The sequence below is a fragment of the Rhineura floridana genome, chromosome 11 (assembly GCF_030035675.1).
Source record: "Rhineura floridana isolate rRhiFlo1 chromosome 11, rRhiFlo1.hap2, whole genome shotgun sequence".
Classification (NCBI taxonomy): domain Eukaryota; kingdom Metazoa; phylum Chordata; class Lepidosauria; order Squamata; family Rhineuridae; genus Rhineura; species Rhineura floridana.
In genome coordinates this window covers 2,862,544-2,884,683 of record NC_084490.1, presented here as the reverse complement: position 1 = coordinate 2,884,683, position 22,140 = coordinate 2,862,544, and the positions used below count along the sequence as shown (strand labels likewise).

General features: G+C 46.3%; 2 protein-coding genes across 3 annotated transcripts in view; one reads left to right on the top strand and one right to left on the bottom strand.

Moving 5' to 3' along the window:
- SLC2A4 (solute carrier family 2 member 4) overlaps positions 1–5,490 on the top strand; it is a 50,429-nt gene extending 44,939 nt beyond the window's left edge. For both annotated transcript variants that reach the window (XM_061591190.1, XM_061591191.1), the window contains exons 10-11: positions 1,125–1,328; positions 3,121–5,490. In XM_061591190.1, coding sequence (XP_061447174.1) covers positions 1,125–1,328; positions 3,121–3,324 — 408 coding nt within the window. In that variant the 3' untranslated portion in view covers positions 3,325–5,490. The remainder of the gene's footprint in view (positions 1–1,124; positions 1,329–3,120) is intronic.
- Positions 5,491–10,342: 4,852 nt separating this feature from the next.
- On the bottom strand, positions 10,343–21,251 carry YBX2 (Y-box binding protein 2). Its single transcript, XM_061591192.1, has 10 exons — positions 20,909–21,251; positions 18,558–18,621; positions 16,748–16,781; positions 15,410–15,499; positions 15,026–15,319; positions 14,607–14,719; positions 13,074–13,248; positions 11,932–12,111; positions 11,318–11,410; positions 10,343–10,432 (listed from the first exon to the last, which is right to left on the bottom strand). The coding sequence occupies exons 1-9, from the start codon at positions 21,054–21,056 to the stop codon at positions 11,360–11,362; spliced, it is 1,149 nt and encodes a 382-aa protein (XP_061447176.1). The 5' UTR covers positions 21,057–21,251; the 3' UTR covers positions 10,343–10,432; positions 11,318–11,359.
- Between the last annotated feature and the right edge of the window lie 889 nt (positions 21,252–22,140).

The window sequence follows — 22,140 nt, the reverse complement described above, 5'->3', positions numbered from 1 at the left end:
TTCCTGAGGGAGGGGTGGGGCTGTTTAAGCTTTTGGCTGCTTTTAATCTAATCAAGGGGCTGCGCCTTCCAGGCAAGTCTTTTGTGTTTGTTGTTTTCCCACCTAGAACAGCCTGACCTTTCTTTAACCTAGGGAAACAGAGCTTGTGGTTGTGTTTCAGGAAGGCTGAAGCTGCCCTTTTTAGCAAGGACTGAGCTGACTCTCTCCCTGTATGTATCGGTGGAGTTTCCTTTTCCCCCTTCTCTCCGACTGGAATTTCGCCTTGTTTACAGTGTCCCCTGAAGCTTTCCTGCTAGGGTGGTGTTGAACACTAGCTTTCTATAGGCTTCCTTCTCCTAGGATCTGTCTCCTAAGATATAGGTTCTTTCAGGATTTGGCTCCTAGCTCAGGGTGACCTTAGGCTGCCCTTATTACTTATTGCTCTGAGCTGTTTTACTTCAATTAAATAATGGAATAAATGGGAGCTACTTACCCTCTTTTTGCTCTGCTGCTTAACTCGCCTTGACGCTTTGTGAGCTGGGGCTCCCTCTAGCTCGTGGAGCAGGCTCCCTCGCTAGGGTGCTCTGACTTTATATGACTGACTCTGTTTATGTACTTTGGAATTGATAGACCACACTGCGTACCTGAGCAGGACAGATACACAGAGAGATAAACTGATGAAATCATGCAGAAAACAGATTAGCCTATCTGATGCCTCAAGTGCTGGTCTCTTTGTTGTGAGAGGATCATCCTTATTTCATTATTACTGTTTATTCAGTTTATGTCCTGCCCTTCCTCCCGAAAGAGCCCAGGGCATCAGTTAACCCTCAGTGGTGGCCCCCAAATTATGGAATGATTTTGATGACGAGGTGCACCTGACACCATCACTGTTATCTTTTCGGCACCAGGTTAAGACTTTCCTCTTCTCCCAGGCATTTTAGCATGTGTTTTTAAATTGTTTTACATTTTTAAATTGTGTTTTAAATTGTTTTTAAAAGATGTGTTTTAAATTTGTATATTTGTTTTTAATGTTTTTAGTTACTGTAAACCGCCCAGAGAGCTTTGGCTATGGGGCGGTATAAAAATGCAATAAATAAATAAAAATAAATAAATAACCTGGGGACTTCTGGTTCTCTCCACAACAGGACCGCGTACCGGCAATTAGCTATCTCAGCATGGTAGCCACCTTTGGCTTTGTGGCGTTCTTTGAGATTGGGCCAGGGCCCATTCCGTGGTTCATTGTGGCGGAGTTGTTCAGCCAGGGCCCCCGCCCAGCTGCAATGGCCGTGGCCGGCTGCGCCAACTGGACCTGTAACTTCATCATTGGCATGAGCTTTCCGTCAATTGCGGTGAGTTTCGGCCACTAATCTGGCTGGCAGCGGAGGGGGGGCATTGTGGAGAGAAGAAACGTATGTACAGCCATGTCTGTGAGTAGGAATGTACACTGATGGTGCCCAAAAGCAAAGCTGAGCATCTTGTGCAAAGGAATGCAACATCCTACATTAAATTCAGAGAACCTCAGGGGTTTTTTTTTGTTTTCCACATGTGCCTCATGGATCAGCCATAGCTCAGTGGTAAAATGCATGCTTTCCCTGATGAAGGTTCAGCTTCTCAAGTTCAGTCCCTTCCATCATGGATTAAGTAACCTCAGCCAATGGGACACCAGACCATCTCAGTGTAGGAAATTCCCAGTCAGATAATTGGTCCATCTGGTTCAGTATTGCCTACACTGACTGGCAGCAGCCCTCCAGGCAGAGAGTCTTTTCCAGAAGTACTTGGAGGCACTCTGCTTTGTAGAGCATGCAAAGTGGGTGCTCTGCCCCTGAGCTATGAGGTTTTCATAATGCCAGCACTTGATGCTGGAACTTTTCTCAAGTGCATCAGCCGCAAGTGAATGTAAGAAAGAACAGCTGCCTTAGAGCAGGGTTAACATGCTTTTATTTTAATTACTGGGTAATCCTAGCCAGTTCATATACACTTTGGATGAGGGGTCTGAGACACAGAGTGTGCGGTCTCTTCTAGGCTGCCCTACGCATGGTTTGGTGGAATGCGTCCAGAGAAAGCTAGGAATTTTGAAACCTCTAAAACAGGAAGATTTAGGATGAAGATTGTCATCCTCATGATTTTACCCATAATGAAGTAAGCCCAGAAAGCCACAGTATAATTTTTTTTCATATTTGAATTCATTCTGACCATATTACTAAAAGTTTGCATTACAAAATCTGACAGGAGGAAGCTATTAGGCTAAACACTGTGTTATTGCATTATCCTTCTTTGCTAATCTCAATTTCAGTGCCTCCCTGCTGGCAAACAGGGCAGTTAGGCATAAGGTAAGACCCTTTGTCAAATCTGAGCAGCTGGATAGCTCCGATCGGAAGTTCTGCAACTTGAACGACATTAGTTCACAGCTATCCATGGAGGATCAAGCTTTCAGGGGCTATCAGTAGCTACTAGCCAGGATGGCTATGCTCTGCCTCCACATTGAGGCAGGATGCTTCTGAATACCAGTTGCTGGAAACCACAGCAGGGGAGAGTGCTCTTTGCACTCAGGTCTTGCGGGCTTCCCATGGGCACCTGGTTGGCCACAGTGACAACAGGAAGATGGACTAGATGGGCCACTGGCCTGATCCAGCAGGCTCTTCTCATGTTTTTATCTAGCAGAGCCAGTTTAATAAAGCTCAGCAGTGCTTTTGCACATCTCCTGTTCATTCCAGTGGGGCTTGTGCATGGAGAATTTCCTAGGGCCTCTTATTCTGCCATCCTTACCTGCGCCCTATATTTATTATTTATTTAAAAATATTTCTATCCCGCCCTTCTACCCTCTAATAGGGCACTCTGAGTGGCTTACAAAAATAAAATCAAACACGTACATAATAAAATTGTAAACAATAAAATCACAAAAACATTAAAATAAATTAAAATACATAAAATACAATATATATATATATACACACACATATATACATATATATAGGGAGTGGTACTAAAGGGGACTACAAGGGTAAAATTTAACGTAGAAGGCATAAAATCAGTGTCAGGCTCTACCTTCAGTCCCTCAGTCCCTAAATCTGCCACTGAAGGAACCCTCCTCTGGAGATCTGGTACAGTTGCAATCACTCACGACCTCCTCTCTTCTTGTAGGATGCTTGTGGCGCCTTTGTCTTCCTCATCTTTGCGGCTCTCCTGCTAGCCTTCTTGATCTTCACGTACATCAAAGTACCGGAGACGCGAGGGCGCACCTTTGATCAGATTGCTGCTACATTCCGACGCACCCCATCTTTGTTAGACCAAGAGATCAAGCCGTCCACAGAACTGGACGAACTGAGCCCAGAAGCCTATGAATGAATGGAAGCTGGGAGGGGCGTGGAGGGGGGAGAACACTAACACCCAAAGGACACAGGAAATGTGTGGTCCGTGGACTGGGGAGGTGGGGTGGATGGCAGCAGGTACCAGGAACTGTCTAGCACTTTAATGATACCGCAAGGCTTAGAGAGTCTTGGGGCGTGGTCAGAGTTGAACCTTTTTTCCCCCTTTAGGTCAGTTTTTAGTCTGGATGTGTTTTAATTTCCTTTCCTTTTTAAAAAAAAGAAAAAAAATAATTTAATAAAAAGCAGGACAAGCAAGTTGATGTATGTGGGGGGTGGGGTGGCTAGGAACTTGAGGCCCTCTTCTGTTTTTGGAGGACAAAAAGCTTGTGGTGTGGAAGACTCATGAGGAGCCACAGCTTTTGTTGCTGGAAATAAAGGATTGTAGGGGATTTGCGCCTTCAGAGGCTATCTTGCCGTCAAGATCTGGAAAAGCGTTAGCAAACCCAAAGGCAGAGGCTTAGACTGAAGGGGGGGATTAATTCTGAGGGCAACTACGAAATGAATCCTCTCCTTGAGATTTTGATTATCTTTGTCTTGTTTCAGTTTTTAACTTGAGCCAGGGCTGAGCCCGGCTTTGCTGATGGGGCTCAGCCCTGACATGCTCATGCAGTTGTTGTAGTCAAGAACAGAGTGCCCCAGAACATGTGCCAAATTTCTTTCCCCTCAGCCTTGAGAAACCGCACTCGAGCCCACCCCAGCATCCATCTCTGGGTTTGGGGGTCCAGGCTACTATGCTTGAGGACGGTTTCCATTCTAGAAATTAAGTACTGGCTGCGGCTGGCTAAAAACATTCTGGGATGCCCTGCTCATTGAGGCACTGCACAGATCCCAAACCAGGCTATCCGGGTGAAGCTGAGGGAGAGCTTTGACCTCAGGGACAATAAACAGTCAATCATGGCATCGTTGTGGCCTTAAGCCCATGCTACAGCATCACTCCTCCGCCCCCAAATCCCCTCTTTTGCCCACACTGTGGTTGCCTAGCAACAGCCGCAGAGGCCTTTCTTGGTTCAGTGGCAGCCATTTTGCCACTGGCTGTGCTTAGTCACCACTGAGTACATTCCCAAAACACTTCTAGGTTGAGGGAAAGAGAAGGCTCAGGGAGTGAGGTAGGACAGGGAGAGCAACACAGATCAGAAAGGGAAAGGAGTATGCAGCCCCTGAGGGTGGGACACAGCCGTGGGTAGAGAGAAGGGCATTGCCCATGACGCCAGGGAGGGGCATGCTTGCCACCTCACACATAGGTCCCACCAACACACCCTACCTTCCCACAACCTACCTCAGAGAAGGGGAAAGAACAGTTATAAGGATATGCATAAGGATACCATTCATCCTAAACGGCAAGTTTGAAACCAGAGTGAACATGGCTAACTCGCCAGTTATATTCAGGTGACATTGCTCCCATGCTCTCAGGATCCTAGTTTCATAAATATGCTCAGCTCGCACACAGGATTTCTTGGCCAAAAATGTAAATGTACTGCCTTCAAGTCGATTCCGACTTATGGTGACCCTATGAATAGGGTTTTCATGAGGCTGAGAGGCAGTGACTGACCCAAGGTCACCTAGTGAGTTTCATGGCTGCGTGGGGATTCGAACCCTGGTCTCCCAGGTTGTAGTCCAACACCTTAACCACTACACCACACTGGCGCTCTATTTTCTTTGGCCAGGAACTATGGAAATCAAAGAGGTTTAATTTTATAGCATAGGCCCTATCATGATGTGCCATCAAAGTCCAAACCAATTTACAGTACTTCAGAATCCAGACTTGAACATGTGCAATGAAAATTCTAGTGGCTTGAGCTTTGGATCCCTTTGCACTGATTCTTCAGCAGTTTTTCCCATGGCACTTGAAAAAAATTAAAGAGTTTTTTTCCCCCTCTGCAAAAGGTGGAATTTTAAAACAAAAGCAAATGGACTGTATCACTCCATGTTACCTGCCTGCACTCAAATGAAAGCAACAAGGACTCTTAAGTTTTAAAGGGTTTCCCTTGGGTCTCTCCAAGAGATGCAATTGTTTGTGTATTTAATTGGAGAAAAAGACTCTTTGTCAAAATTACAGGCGTGTTTGTGTGCGTAAGCATGTTAATGTTTGTATTTTCAGGAAAAATATGTATTTGTATATAAATAGGCTACTTTTTGGTTGTCACTTGCTTCATGTTAGTTCTATCCAGTTCTAAATGATTAAGATTTAAGAAATCAGTTCAAAAAACCCAAGAGAACAGTATTTTTCAAATACCACACAAAAATATGGGCGCTGAGGCTGTGATAATTAAGCAGCTAGTTCTTAATGTTTCCCTTTCCAAAGATCTTCCAACATGTAATGGAGAAAACATGAGAATGTATTTCAAGTCTGAATTCTAGCCCCCGGCATCTAGACTTCAGAGAAGGGCCCTCTGCCTGCAGGATCCTTTAGCAGTTGATCACATAGGGAATTGCTTGATCACTTGGAACTGCTCTTCTGCCATTATGTTGCCTTATATTGTACAAGAACAATTGCTGTTTTAATGCACATTCACCCAGCTTGGAGAGATCCTTTTGGAGCTGCTCACAACCCCTTTTTTGTTTTTACCAGCCTGAATAATTTGATGCCATCAACCAGTTTGGCTAGCTTACTAGTGATTGCTAATGCCAGATCATTGATGCTTTTTGATGTTCATAAATCTCAGGTACAGATCCCGGGAAACTCTACTTACATCTCTCCATTGTGGGAACTGTCCATTTAATTCCATTGTTAGTGTTCTTTAACTACAGGTCCTACCTTCTTATCCTATGGCTGTTAAATCCCGTGAGGAGTCTTTTGGACTTTGTCAAAAGCTTTTTGGAAATCACGTACACAATCCTCCTCGGTCCTCCCTATGCCCAGGGTAAATGACACAAAGCTAGATATGATTTACCTTTGCAAAAGCCATGCTGACTCTTCATCAGCAAGACCTCTATACCTCCTTTCTAATTTGATCTTTAATCATGCTTTGCAACAGTCTCCTTCAAGGAGATATTAAGCAAAGTGGCCTGTGATTTCCTGGATTCTTTATGTTGGTCACTTTCCAGTCTTCAGGTACCAAACCCAACCTTAGAGAAAAGTTACATATCTGTTGGAAGAGCAGCAATTTCACATTTGAGTTATTACGTAAATCTCTTTTGGACATAGTAACTTGTTAGCAACGCTGGTTAAGAACCCTGCCCTTGAGCTTCTCTCCAGGCAAATGTTTTTTTATGTTACCAATGGTAACTTGGCCTTATGCCTTCCTGCTTACTGCATGGACAGGAACAGCAGCTTCCTTTCTGCAGCTTCCTTTGGCCACAGCATGGAGAAGTTCATCAAGAGGGCTTTAAACTGAATCCTAAGGGGGACGGAGACGTAAACTTGGTGGTAACAACTGATGAAGGCTTGTGCACAGTAACAGGAACAGAGAGTTCGGCTGTAATAGGAACCAGTGACAGTCCTCAGAAAAATGTAAGGAAGCCAAGCCATAAATCACATGGTCTTCAATACCTGTATACCAATGCGCAGAGCATGGGAAACAAGCAGGACGAACTTGAACTCTTAATACAGGAGGGCAATTACGACTTGATAGGTATAACTGAAACTTGGTGGGATGACTCCCATGACTGGAATACAGCAATTGAAGGATACAACTTGTTCAAGAAGAACAGAAGGAATAAAAAGGGAGGTGGAGTTGTGCTATATGTTAAAAATATATATCCCTGCACAGAAATACAGGAAGATGAGCTTGATGGCTCCACCGAGAGTATCTGGATTAAAATTAATGGGGCACGTAACAAAAAGGATGTGGTGCTTGGAGTCTACTACCGACCACCCAATCAAGGAGAAGATGAGAATGTAACTTTTGAAAACCAAATTGCCAATATTTCGAGGAGGAATGATGTAGTAGTAATGGGGGATTTCAATTATCCCAATATCTGTTGGGAGACAAATTCTGCCAAACATGGCCCCTCTAAGAAATTTCTGACTTGTGTTGGAGATAACTTCCTCCTACAGAAAGTGGAGGAAGCAACCAGAGGATCAGCTATCCTGGACTTGATTGTAACCAATAGAGATGATTTGGTGGATGAAGTGGCAGTTACAGGAACTCTGGGGGAAAGTGACCACACCATACTTGAATTCTTGATTTTAACAGAAGCAAAAGCTGAGAGTAGCCAAACACGCACCCTGGACTTCAGGAAAGCTGATTTTAATAAACTCAGAACAATTGCAAGCACAGTTCCATGGCAAGCCAGCCTAATGAGAAAAGGAGTCCAAGATGGGTGGGAGTTTTTAAAAAAGGAAATTCTAAAAGCGCAATGGCAAGCAACTCCAACAAGGAAAAAAGGGGGGAAACAGCAGAAGAAGCCAATATGGCTTCACAAAAAGCTTAGAGAGGACCTGAAAACAAAGGACACATACAGGAAGTGGAAAGAAGGCTAGGCCACAAAGGAAGAGTACAGGCAGGTATCACTGAATTGCAGGGATGGTGTCAGGAAGGCTAAAGGTGAGAATGAGCTGAAGTTAGCAAGGGATGCTAAAAGCAACAAAAAAAGCTTTCTTCAGGTATGTCCATAATAAAAGACAGAGAAAAGAAATGGTGGCACAGCTACTCAAGGAGGATGGCAAAACACTAACAGATGACAAACAAAAGGCAGAAGTCCTCAATTCCTACTTTGGCTCAGTCTTCTCCCAAAAAAGGATCTGTGACCCTCCCGGGAAACATGAAGTAGAAGGGGCAGGATTGGAGCCTGAGATTGATAGACAAATGGTCAAGGACTACCTAATCACTTTGAACGAGTTCAAATCAGCAGGGCCCGATAAACTGCATCCTAGAGTATTGAAGGAACTGGCTGAAGAAGTCTCAGAACCACTGTCTTATTATCTGCGAAATCATGGAGGACTGGTGAAGTGCCGGATGACTGGAGGAGAGCTAATCTTCAAAAAAGGGAAAAAGGAGGAACCTGGGAACTACAGACCAGTCAGCCTAACATCAATCCCTGGAAAAACTCTGGAGCAGATTATAAAGCAGTCAGTCTGTAAGCACCTTGACAACAATGCAGTGATTACTAGAAGCCAACACAGATTTATGAAGAACAAATCCTGCCAAACTAATCTTATCTCATTTTTTGACCGGGTAACCTCCCTTGCAGACTGTGGGAGTGCTGTGGATATAATATACCTGAACTTCAGCAAAGCTTCTGACGAAGTGCCCCATGATTTTCTGATTAGCAAGCTACCTAAATGTGGGCTGGATGAAACAACTATCAGGTGGATCCACAGCTGGCTCCAGAATCGTATGCAAAGAGTGCTTATCAATGGTTCCTTCTCAAACTGGGCGGAAGTAACGAGTGGGGTACCAGAGGGCTCGGTCCTGGGCCCAGTGCTCTTTAACATTTTTAACGACTTGGATGAGGAGGTACAGAGCATGCTTATCAAATTTGCAGGTGATACAAAATTGGGGGGCATAGCTAATACTGTGGAAGACAATAACAAAATTCACAGGGACCTTGATAGGCTGGAGCATTGGGCTGAAAACAGCAGAATGAAATCCAACAGGGATAAATGCAAAGTTCTACACTTAGGAAAAAGAAAGCAAATGCAGAGTTATAAGATGGGGGATACTTGGCTCAGCAACACAACATGTGAGAAGGATCTTGGAATTGTCATTGATCACAAGCTGAATATGAGCCAACAGTGTGATGTGGCTGCAAAAAAGGCAAATGCTATATTAGGTTGCATTAACAGAAGTATAGTTTTCAAATCGCATGAAGTATTAGTTCCCCTCTATTCAGCACTGGTTAGGCCTCATCTTGAGTACTGTGTCCAGTTCTGGTCTCCAAATTTCAAGAAGGATGCCAACAAACTGGAACAGGTTCAGAGGAGGGAAACAAGGATGATCAGGGGACTGAAAACAAAGCCCTGTGAGGAAAGACTGAAAGAACTGGGCATGTTTAGCCTGGAGAACAGAAGACTGAGGGGAGATATGATAGCACTCTTCAAGTACGTGAAAGGTTGTCACATAGAGGAGGGCCAGGATCTCTTCTCGATCATCCCAGAGTGCAGGACACGGAATAATGGGCTCAAGTTGCAGGAAGCCAGATTTCAACTGGACATCAGGAGAAACTTCCTAACTATTAGAGCCATATGACAATGGAATCAATCACCTGAGGAGGTAGTGGGCTCTCTAACACTGGAGACATTCAAGAGGCAGCTGGACAGCCACCTGTTGGAGATGCTTTGATTTGGATTCCTGCATTGTGCAGGGGGTTGGACTTGATGGCCTTATAGGCCCCTTCCAACTCTACTATTCTATGACCCACTGCCTTGGCGAGCAGCAGGCTAAGAAAGCGTCTGTTCCTTTATCAGTAGGCTAAAGCAGAGTCCTGCTGCTCCACCAATAGTCGGTACGCTATTGCCTGTTCTCTTCAAGGAAAACCAAACACGCCTTTCTAGTAATGTAACAGCTTCTTTCACATAAAAGGCCTCGCGCACCTATGAACTGTACTTATGCTACAAAGCAGGGAGGGTGTTCCTTGTATAGAATCTCTCATCTCAGTCCCCGTCCTGTCCGTCCAAATGTCAGCTGAGGCCCCTCTGTATAGTACTCAACATAGTATTCCCCTTTGGGGCCAAGCGCTATTCTCCACCCCACCCCCCAAAGGTTTTAGGGTTCTTTAGAGGCAAGTTCAAGGTCCTCAAGGACTGCAGGGCAAAGGACAAAGCAGCCCTTAAGACACCGTTTGTTCCTTAACAGAAGACACAAATGACACAAAAGTCTGTGCAATTATTTTTTTACTGATGCCCAAACTGCACACAATGGTTCACACAGGGTGTTCTTCAACAATGGGGGAGAAAAAATTAACTGAAGATTCAACAGCCAGTTTATTTTTCTCAAACTGGCAAAGCTGTGGGAGAGGGAAGACAAACCCCTCAGAAGGTTTTTAAAGCAAAGCAAGTTCTTTTTTGGTCAAGTTCCCCCCTCAGATTTATTTATTTTTTTTACATTCAGGGCTTCAACAGCAGCAAAGGGGGTACTGGTGAAGTTTGGGGTCTCTTCAAGTGCAGGATGAGGTAACTTGGGTTGTAGGCACATTGTGGACACCTGCAAAGGGGGGAAAGAGGCGGTCAGATGCTGAAGGAGAAGCGGGAAGCACAGCCAACCTGTTCGTGGTGTCTGTGAGAATGCATTTCTAGAGTAGGACTGAGGGTAGAGTGTTGCTATTCCCAGAAGTTCTACCAGGAGTACAGAATGTACAGGCAAGCTTTACAATACAGAAATACAAGTTAACTATCAAAGTTCCCCACCCAAAACCCTTGAAAATTTATGTCCTATGGCAATGGGAAATCAATCTGAATTTTCAGCAAGAAATGTTAATCCCTCTCCTCACAGATATCCCTTACCACATAAGGCACTCTAAAACTGTTCCTCATGACAGGTCTCAAAAGGTCCTCTAATGCCTTCCATACCTACTGAATTACTTCAAAGCTGTGACTTCTCATGCCTTCGCCATGCAACTATTAAATGCCAACAAGCTCCCTTTCAGAAGAGGCTGACAACCAGCACATCTTGCCATCTTTGCTTATATTTCACTTCTGAATCACATGCCCAATGAACCACTGTGGGATAACAGTGTTAGAACCAAGAAAAAATTAGCTTACTTCAGGGATTTAAAAGTTTCCATTAAGTTTGTGGTTTCCTGACAGATGTAGAGCACATAAGTGGATGAAATCTGAAGAGTTTAGCAGAAACTGAAAAGCCATGCACTTCCAACAGAATTTTAAGGTCATGTTCAACAAGAGTTGCAGGTATTAAGAATCACACAGATATTAGCTGACCTTGAGCCAGTGCCCCCACTTCCTCAGGTGAACCTACCTCTCAGGGCTGTTGAGAGGATACAACGGGGAGAGGAGAAAGCCTCACAATATAAATGTAATTAATAAATAAAGCCATTGTTCGAGTTTAACATTCCTGCCCTTGCATCCTTACCAGATCACAGCTCTTGGCATCCCCTCACCGTGTGCAGATTCATCATGCCAGTAGGGCTGGGGGAAGCTCTCCCCCAGGCTCAGGTGTTGATATCTGCAAAGACAGACATGGCTTTGCCAAAAGGAAACAGAAAAGCGGCTTCCTAATAAGTCTGTCTACCCAAAGCTGATCTGATCGCTTCTCTTCTAATGGCTTTCCTTCTCCAAACTTAAGTCAAGGGGGACATCATGTGGCAAATAAAGGTACAACAGGGCCCCAGAAAGATTTAACGGCTCCGAGCCACACATAGCATTTGGTGCTCTATACACTGACAGAGAGGCTGCCTGCATTAAACACAGATCATGCAACTTGGGTTAGAATAGGGGTGGGGACCTGTTGTCTTGCTGTTGTTGTAGGACTCCAACCCACCAGCCCCAGCCAGCATGGTCAGGGAGGATAGGAACTGTGGTCCAGGAACATCTGGACAGCAACAGGATAGCCATCTCGGGTTAGAATATTACTTACTTGCTTCTGTGGATTTATCCCACGGACACAGTACTCTGAGTAAGCCTGCTGAGGGCCAGGGAACCCAGGACCACCTGGGGAGAGGTCTTTGACTATCAGCCTGCACTTACATCCACAAGCTGTTGCTGGATCTCCGGCAGCGGCTGGGAGGGGCTCTCCTGGGCTGGGGAAGCAGGCTTGCTGGCTTCCACCACTGCTTCTTGAGCCATCGCAGGAGTGCTAGTGGCAGGGGTGTCTCCACCACCAGCGGCAGCAGAGCTTGGAGCAGGCTGCTCTTTAGCTGTAGTAGCCTTGGGCAGAACAAAAGAGGTTTTTGACGTGAGGTCGGCCTTGACATGTGCATCCTTCGGTATGCGAGTGTACATGCACAGGGTACAGGATCTACAGAAGCCTACTTCACTTTATGGACACTGCTCACCTATGTCAAACTAAGAAGTCCCCATCATGCATCCCTTCTAAACAATGAATGGATGTTTCAGGAACTGGGAAAGGATGGAGCAGTTTTGCCATGTCTGCTGGCAGAGAGGTTTATTCTTTAGCAGGTCACTGTCTGCATTTACATTTCTTGTGAGGGTTGAGCATAGAAGGGATAAATAAAGTGGAAATGACAGAGGCAGGTTCCTACCCCCACCCCAGCAAAACACTACCACCAAACTGAACATGAAAGAGGTTAGCTTTGTCTCCGTTTCTTGAAATCCCACAGTTTACACAACCATTTTGAAAGACAGTACTGGCTATCTTTCTCCACTTTTAGGAGCTGGAGACGATAGACTATAGCTATCAGCTTTAAAATCCCACTGCTTTGAGAACTAACCCATGCAGAGGTACTGGGGGAGCTTTTATGATCACGGTTCCTCTTGTTCAGAGCTTTTTCTCAATATTTCAGTAGATTAAGATATGGAATTCACTAAGTTATACCATATTTTGATTTCTTTTCTTATTAGTTTGTAAACCTGGTGGCAGGGGATGTCTTTTTAAAAAAATGGATGTGAGCTGCTTTGGGAGTTGATAACTGCCTGAGGAGAGTAAAAATACAGTAAAAAATACATAAATAGGCAAGACCTCCTGTCTATGTCAACCACTGAACTTTTAGTAGAAGCACTATAGGGACAGACCAGAACAGCAGAGGTAGATTTTGCATGTGCTTGTATGTAGTCCATGAAGTCAAATGCCAAATTCCAAGCTTGCACAGATGGCCAGAGATGCCAACCCTGATAGGCTGCACCATCAGTCAGTCCTCCTTGGAACTTACCTCAGCTGCAGTCTGGCGTGCTGCAGCTGTTTGCTGGCGTCTGCGCTGGAAGTAAGGTCGATTGCGCTGGCGCTGAGGCTCCGGACGGATGCCATCTGCTGGGGCTTGCGCCGCTTTTGTCTCGCCATCTCCTCCCTCAGTGGTGGGCTGCTGTGGTGGGCGGGGGCGGAAAGGTCTGGAGAAGCAAAAGATTGGGAGTTACCTTGCAGCCTTTTATTTTGGCTGAAGTGTGCTGACCTACAGAAATTTAAGACCTGCTACGGCAGGGATAAACCCTGCCTATGTTCTTGCTGGCTCCTCCCAGTTTACAACTGCCTATTTGCCAAATCTGAAGGCTGAATTATCTTCAAAACATGCCTATCCTGGACTGGAATAGTCTGGCCTTGGTTATCCACGGTCCAATAACTTTCTGTATAGACTACTGCAATGTGTTCCACATGGGGCTACCCTTGAAATGGTCCAGATCTGCAGCTGGTGCAGAATGCTGCTGCCTAGCTGTTGTGTGGAGCACGCCAAACCTCAAACTACACTGGTTGCCTCTGGCAGTGAGCTACTGGGCCCAATGGAAGGTGTTAAGTACTAGTGCACAAAACCCTGAATGACTTGGGGCCGACATACTGGGCAGTGCCTTCCTCAGTACCTTCTGAGAGACTCTGCGATCAGTGGGAGAGGCCCAGCTTGCGGCTCTGTCAGTGGTGTCATACATGAGGACAATCACACTCCCTCCTAGGTGAGACCAGGTCATCCCCCACTCTGGCTTTGTTCAGGAACAATTTGAAAACTCGCCTATTTGTTCAGGTCTTTGGAATGCGGTTTGGTTTAAGGGATCTATTAACCTGCTGATGGTTTTATTGATGAGCCATTTGATGTTTAAACTTTTTTATGATTAATGTAGGGAGGGCAGGATATACAGACAAGCATATAAAGATTTCGTGAATGAAAGTAAGTAGGCAGTTATTTAGCAGCATGGCTTAAGAACTTAAATGGCAATCTCCCTGGTAAACAGTAGTCACTCAAATGTGGGGGGGAGGGAACATGGGCATGCTGGAGTCATTGTGTTGCCAAAACTACAGCTGATCTGACTCTCCATGCACAGAAATTAGAAGGGGGAAGGAGCACTCCTCTTCAAAGCAGAATATGCATCTCCTCTTCTTGAACTGTTTAGGAGATGTTAGCAGAGTACCCCTAGTTCATTCCTTTCCAGAAGGCACCATGTAGAAAACATGTCATTCCCTTATGGAAAAAAACACAGAGGAATGGCAATATAATCCCCTTGTTCCATTAAACACCATCCTCCTCCTTACAGAAAGTGTGTGGAAGGTACTCCTGCACATCAAGTACATAAATAAAGCATACAAAGAGGACACCCTCCTGAATAACTCCTCTCTTGGTTTTGATCATGTGCTTGCAGCTCCAGATCCCCAGGATCCTCAGGGGGGAGGCTGAGAAGGGGAAGGTAGCTCTTAACTTAAGTACCTCCCGTGGTGTTGTTTGGTAGAGAACCAGACATGAAGGTGCTGCCTGCAGCTTTACCTGCGGTATCTGGGACGGAAGCGAGGGGCTGGGGCTCTCTCACCAGCCTGGATCTGCTGTTGCTGATCTCCCTCAGGCTGGGTGGCATCTTTGGATTCAGTGCTTTCCGTGCCCTGAGAGGGGAAGATCACAGCGCTTGAGTTCTCCAAGACAGATTCCCTTAGCCTCAAGCCAGAAGAGGCATTTACCACTGTACTACAAAACATCTACAGCAAAGAATGCAGCATCTTAAGACAATGCTGAAGGCCATTTCAAACACTGACATTCCTATATAAATTCACTTCTGTGTAGGGGTGTGTGTGGTGTGCATGTGTGAGAGAAGAATCACAAAGTGCAACCCCTGCAGTGGCTTGCAACAGACACCCTGTTTCTTCCACCTATCAGCAGGTTGTCTAGTGAGTTCCCCACAGAGGACTCACTTCTGCTGGCTGTGCCTGCTGCTGCTGGGGCTGAACCCTAGGCCCCCGCACAAATCTCCGGCGGAAGAAAAAAGGTGGGGGACGCCTCCTTCGAGGGCGCTGCTGCACAGCATCGTCAGCTCTCTCCCCCTCGCTGACAGTCTCTGCAGCCCCTTCTGTCCGGGAGGCATCCTGCGGCTGTTGGGCCTGCCGGGGCCTGGGGATGAACCTGCGGAAGCGGCGGCGATTGGGAGCATAACGGCTGCCTTTCACAGGAACGCCACCTGGGCCAGTTACATTGGCTGCCTCAGCACCCTGCAAAAGGCAACGAGGAACATAGTAAGTGAGGGAGATACTCTTTCACCACAGTTTTCAAGGGATGCCAGAATGCTGCAGTAAACTTACCTTTTCTCCTTCTACAACATCAAACTCCACCGTTTCTCCGTCTCCAACACTTCGGAGGAATTTACGGGGATTGTTTCTCTTGATTGCTGTCTAGTAAAGAGCAGAGAGAAGCCCAAATAAACACTTAAAGAAGGTGATGCAATTCATGCTATATCTCAAGTTGCTATCGATTCCCATCATCATCAGATCTGTATAAAACTGAGTCCAAGACCTTTTAATAAGTACCACCAGCAAACAAGTTTCTCAGGATGCAGAATTTGTTTTCCTTGAGAAACAGGGAGCAAAGCAAATATTTTATTCCCATACAGTTACAGGTCAGGTATGATAACCATGATATGCCAACTGAGTTAACTAACCTCAAAACAAGTGAAGATGACTCTTTTCAAAAACTTTTTACCAGCAATTAGGAATAGATGCCTAACTGGTTACAGATACAAGTTTTAAGAATGGAACACTCTCTGAACCATATAAGTAGAAAGAGTGGTCCAAGGAGAACTACATTGCTTGGGCAATAATTAAATGTAATACTCAAAGGTCTTCTAAAGCTGTATCTGGATCCTAGCATTACGCAGCCTTAAAGTCTATCTGAAGGAGCGCCTCCAGCATCATCAGGGATGCCGCTCAACAAGATCAGCCTCAAAAGGCCTTCTCTCTATCCCACCAGTTAAAACAGCCAGACTGGTGAGAACTAGGGAGAGGGCTTTTTCTATTGTGGCCCCCACCCTGTGGAACTCCTTCCCAAATGATCTCCGTCATGCCCCCTCTATGATGAGCTGCCTCTGGGCCTTGAAGACGTGGCTCTTCAGGCAGGCTTTTGGGATGGGTTAGGTTTTATTATTATTGTTGAGATTTTCAATGTTTTAATGTATTTGTATGTTTTTAATCTGTATGTCGCCCAGAGTGGCTGGACAGCCAGCCAGATGGGCGACTAATAAATTTAATAAATAAATCTAATAAATAAATAAAAGGCATTAGCTTCTAATCTACAAAAGAGCTGCATATCTATTTAACAAGCTACATCTCCAGTTAAGTAGTATAAGCTTCACATCCCTAACCTTAGTGGCTATCTAGCCAATATCTGAACTCCACCCCACTGTAAACAGAAGAATTTAAGGATCTGCGTATATTTAATAGCACTATGGTGCTAGAGGATGGATTTGAAACAAAGATTCCAGCATCAGTGCCTCTAGGAAATCCAATATGGAAAGGAACCACAACCCAGATTTCTGCTTGCTAACTCAAGTTTATCACAAGGAATGGAGTTGTGGTGATTGAGATGCAAGTCTAGAGCATAACAGAGAAAGGGGCAAAAGAGAATGAACTTGACGCAGTTCTTACCTGATGCACAAACACATCCTCCTTGGTATCATTCCTACAAGGAGGGAAGGAGAGGGAGATAAAGCCCAGAATACTTCTAGGTTTAGGGGTCACTGTTTCGGGCATGCCAAATGAGGGCTCAAATGGGGGGGGGGAAGCAGGGGGATCTCAATGAAATCTGCAAGCCTCCCCAATTCCTCCCTCCCTTTAGCCAAATCATGTATCCTATACCGGGAGAGGGGGAGTGGTGATGGCAGTCACAAAAGGGGACCATACTCCTCCTGACCCCACTATAATATGAATATGCCCAACACAGAGAAGACAATTTAGATCTGCATACTCCTATGCCAACCTAGCATGCCATCACTACCACCATCCCCACTTTGTACCTCTTCAACTGAGACAGGCACCCAGCTACTCTAGTCTGAAGGAAGGCAGCAGAGAAAAGACAGAGGCATTGTTTTCCACAAGCCTAGATCTAGGATATTTATTGATCTGGCGATGATACATGTGATGGCAACAAAGTTTCTATCGTACAGTATGAATAGTTTGGTTTTAGTAAGGGACAGAAATTCCCAGACTGATGACAACGGGCTCATTTAAATTAAATACTGCTCGTTTGCAAACACTCCCCTTCCCACTACTCATCTGACAGTTGCTAGCACTGTTCCGTCACCAGAAATCCATGCCATTGACACATGCTAAGAGTGGCTTTCTGCTAACATAACTTATTCCTCTTACACACAGCCACCCCAAGAGGGCACCATAGCACAAACACAGAACATAGACAAGGAATCCCAAGTCCTTCGCTGTCTTACTGGGAGCTCCCAGCTATGTTTCTTTGCTTAACCAGCTGTTTGCGTTGGCCATGCCAGACATTTCCCTTTGGCAGACTAGTCCAATCAACCAGTCCAGATTTCTGAAACCACACACAAGCAAAAACATTGTTATATTTGTAGGCTGGTTTGATCAAATGCATGAGGGTCCATTCACATTATCATTCACACACAGACTTGTTAACACAAGTTCTTAATCTTTATTACATTAGCTATACACAGGGAAGCCAGCTCAGTTACGCTTAAGGCTTTCACTAGTGTTGTCTTAGGTGGGGCCCAAGGAATTTTTCTGCAGAAGAGCTAGGTCAGGTGACCAGCTGCCATGATTTCTGGATTAATCTTTGCTCTTCTGACTCAGTATTTTCTCTCTAGAAGTCAGGTGTTGAGAAACAGATTTGGTTTGTGGAGCTAAGCTTCATTTGAGGCTTACCATGGCTCAGCTCCCCTTAAGAGCAAGTGAATTCATGTCTGATCATGTGCAAAGTGCATTTCTCCTCACCACTGAGTTACAGACAACACTCAAAACTGGGACACTGGATATAGTTGCCAGTCAAGTCTGGCCCCTTAACAGCTCATCCCTGACCAGAAATGTACATAAGGGGACCTTCTTGTTCATTTTCAGTGCTCTTGCGCTCAGGTCCTACTTGTAGGCTTCCCTTTGGGGCCTCTGATTGGTCACTGTGAGAACAGGATATGCTGGACTAGATGGGCCCCCTTTGGCCTCATCCAGCAGGACTCTGCTTATGTAATCAATGTAAATTGATTATTACTTAAAGAAATCTCAAGGATTAAACTATAGAAGAGATGCCCTCCTTAGAAGCTTGATTGTAATACTCAAAGTTACGATCAAAAGTTGACAGTCAACTCCAGCTGGTTCAGACCTCCTCCGACAATGAGTCCATTGCAGTCAAGCCTGTTCAGACTTTTTAGAAGAAAAGGCTCCAGAGTTTCATGAATCCTCCAAGCCTTTTGGGAGGAAGACAGGAGAGGCTCACCTGTTTATAAATCCATAGCCATTGCGGACGTTGAACCATTTCACTGTGCCCTGCACCTGGGTGGCTGCACATCATTGCCAAGGAAGAAAGAAAACTGACATGTTCAGAGGCACACAGACATACGTCTCCCCAAGCAGAAAGAGGCCTTCACCTTCTAGGCAGACCACCTGGCTACTTCAGTATCCCACTACAGGCATTGTGTGTTTGGGTCCAGGCCAAGAGATCCAAAACAAGCCAAATTTGCCCCCAAATCTGGCTACTTTTAATTTCAACTCAGTTACTGTATTATATACTTTTTTTGGTACGTCAACCTTGGCTATTTCTGTGTGCCAAGTGTGTGTTTTACAGAGGGCAGCACAGAAATATTTTAAAACAGAACCCAGTTGACCCAGGGTCCTCCTTTCAGACAACCCTTATGAACTTCTAACTTGCCCATATTTATTTATTTATTTATTTTGTTCGATTTATATACCGCCCACAGCCCAAGGGCTCTCAGGGCGGTGCACAACATGGATAAAATACAATAAAATCACAAAAACAGTAAAATATACAGTATTAAACAAGTAAATAACCAAGATAGATTAAAAACACAAATAGGTTAAAATGCCTGGGAGAATAAAAAGGTTTTAACCTGGCGCCTAAAAGATAAAAGTGTAGGCGCCAGGCGCACCTCATCGGGGAGACTGTTCCATAATTCGGGGGCAACCACTGAAAAGGCCCTAGATCTTGTTACTACCCTCCGAGCTTCCCTGTGAGTCGGAGCTCGGAGGAGGGCCTTAGATGTTGAACATAGTGAGCGGGTAGGTTCATATTGGGAGAGGCGTTCCGCCAGGTATTGTCAATTGACTGTCAATTGCATATTGCAAGCAAGCCTTTATTCAGTTCCTACTTCAAAAAGCCAAGCTAAGTTGTCGAGAGTGAGAGTTCTGTAATTGCAGAAGAAGAGACAGTGAATCCTGATGATAGCACCTCATCTACATCATCAAACAGTTTGGTAGCAGGAGGAGATAAATGTGTAGACACTGAATTCGGTAATTCAAGCAATATCTCTGACAGTGAGAAAGGAGAGTCAAATGGTGATAGAGAAACAGAAAGAAGTATTCAAGCCTGGCCGGATTATTCTATAATCTTAGAAGGGGGAGTGGCTGTGACTATCATGAAGGGACTCTGCACTCCTGAATTTGCTACTACACTACTGTAGACATAATTCCAGCCATAAAGTGTCAGTACTGTGTGTTTTGCTCCCATAATAATAGATGTACTCAGACAATAAATTAATATTTCTGAGATTTAATTTAATATTCTGACAAGAACTGTGCTATATCAGTTTTGGTGGGGTAGATATTTTCTTGAGACACTTAATTTGTGCAAATGTTTGCTCTTTTGAAATACTGTTCCCTAGCTCAGTTTTCAAAGAAGCAATATATGCTTCAAGCCATTACCCAAGTCAGTCAAGGGTGTTTCAGGGGACAGAATTCCCATGGCCCCAACTTTGTTAGCATAGTTATAACATATACTTACACCTGTTTCAACTGCCAGAGCTTCCAGCCAAACAACTTATGGGGGACTTTAGCTCTCTATTGCAAGGCCAGAGCCTTGAAGCAAAGGTGACACACCTGCATGCCACTTTGAAGCCAGCAGACCCCAAACCCCAGACATTTCTCCTAAGACACCCCAGATCCCTCCCACCTACTCCAAGCCAACACCCCTTACTACAGTATCCTGGCTACTAAAGTGCTGATCCTGCAAAAAACAACACAACGCTTTATTGAGCCTCTTTTTACCCTGCACACCCTTTGGGAATTTGGGAAGGGCCGTGCCAGCTGGCGAGGAAGGACCCAGTGCACAGCGATGGAGGAAACAAGCAACGCTTGCAGAAGGTCCCAAGTTCAAATATGATCTCTATCTAGAAGAACCAAGTAAGGGGTGAAAGGAGAGCCATTTCCCAAGGTGAAAAAAACTCTGGGCAAGAAGGACAAATAACCTGAACAAATATAAAGCAGGGGCGTGTATGTTTTTGAAATGTTCCCGAACTGAACCAAACCCGGGTAAGCATTTTGCCAAGGAAGCCTCAGTCCCTTGGGGACACAGCCCCGCCCGGTCCTTGAAGCCCCACCCATTCCTCTGCCTGGCCCCTCCTCCCCACGCGAACGACCCCGCCCACCAGCCCTTAAACCCCTCCCCCCGCTCCTGGCCGAACTCTCCGGCCACGCCCAGCCCCTCCCAACTCCAACAGGCCCCGCCTCCCTGGCGCTGTAAGCCCCGCCCACCCGCGAGTTAAGGGAGGGGATTAAGAGAAGCAAAGCCCCCCACCCCCCCCAAAAAAGAGGCTGGCGCCCCCGCCCCCTCACCTAACACGCGCTTGGCCGCCTGGCTCCGAGCCGCGACGCCTGCCGCGGGTGCCGCGGGCTTGGCCGCTCCTGCCGCGGGTTCCCCCGCGGGGCTCTCCCCGGTGCCGGTCACGGCGCCTCCGCCTCCGCTCTCCGCTTCGCTCAGCATCCCCGCTGCCCGCCTGCCGCCCGCCCGGCAGTCCCGTCCGTTGGTGCCGCTGCTAGTGCGGCCGCCGAAGCCGCGCCTCGCGCCCACGGACACACCCTCACCCCGCGCGCCGCCAACGTCCAATCAGCAACGGCCGCTTCACCCTCGCCCGCTCGCGCACCAGCCAGCCAATCAGCAGCCGCCCCTGTGTACCGGCCGCTGCCCAAGCTTATATAGGCGCACGCACAGGGGCCGCTCGCCGGCTCGCTCGCCCGGCCACGCCCCAGCCGCGACCGCCACGCCCCCGCGCCCCCATTGGCCGCCCGGGCCGCTCAGGTGTGTCGCGGCCACGTGGGGGGGGGGAAGCCGCCCGCTGGGAGGCTGCGGAAAGCCGCCCGCTGGGAGGCTGCGGAAAGCCGCGGCTGCAGGGGAGCCGGACAGGTAGGCAGACAGCCGCTGGTACAGCCCGCACCGAAGTTTTTTTCTGCAGGCGGGGAGGGGAATGCTGTTTTGGGGCCGTCATGTGCATCAGCAGCTGCGATCTGACGCGCGGCTTTCGAGGAAAGTTTTGCCCTGGGTAGGTAAGACGGGAGAAGAGCTCTGTGTCTCTGGGAGGCTCGCCCGCCAAAGCACGCTTACTCGGGAGGGAAGGGAAGGGAAGGGGGAAGAAAAAGGCTCCATTAGAAACCAGCGGGGCTTGCTTCCGAGTAGACCTCAAGAGGATCGGACTGCACGCCTTGCTCTCAAGAAGTACTTCAGATAGCGTAACAAACCAGGTGGGTGGTGCCGAGTTCTTTCTCTTAATTTCCCCCGCAAATCATCATCATCATCATCATCATCATTGCACCGTTGCAAAAGTAACAGGCACAGACTACGCTCTTCACCGCAAACGTATTGCCTGCAGCTCAATTTTGCTCGTTGTTCTGGTTTACAATATCTACACTTTTGTTGACAGAGGCTCTGAGCATCCTTATATAGTTTGTTTATATACATGCTCAGTGGCTTTATTCGTTACTTTGCATTCTTTATTTTTATTATTCCTTTAATGGTGTATTAGCTATTACGGCTGCACCTTTTGTCAAATGCCAGCTATGCCGGTATTTGC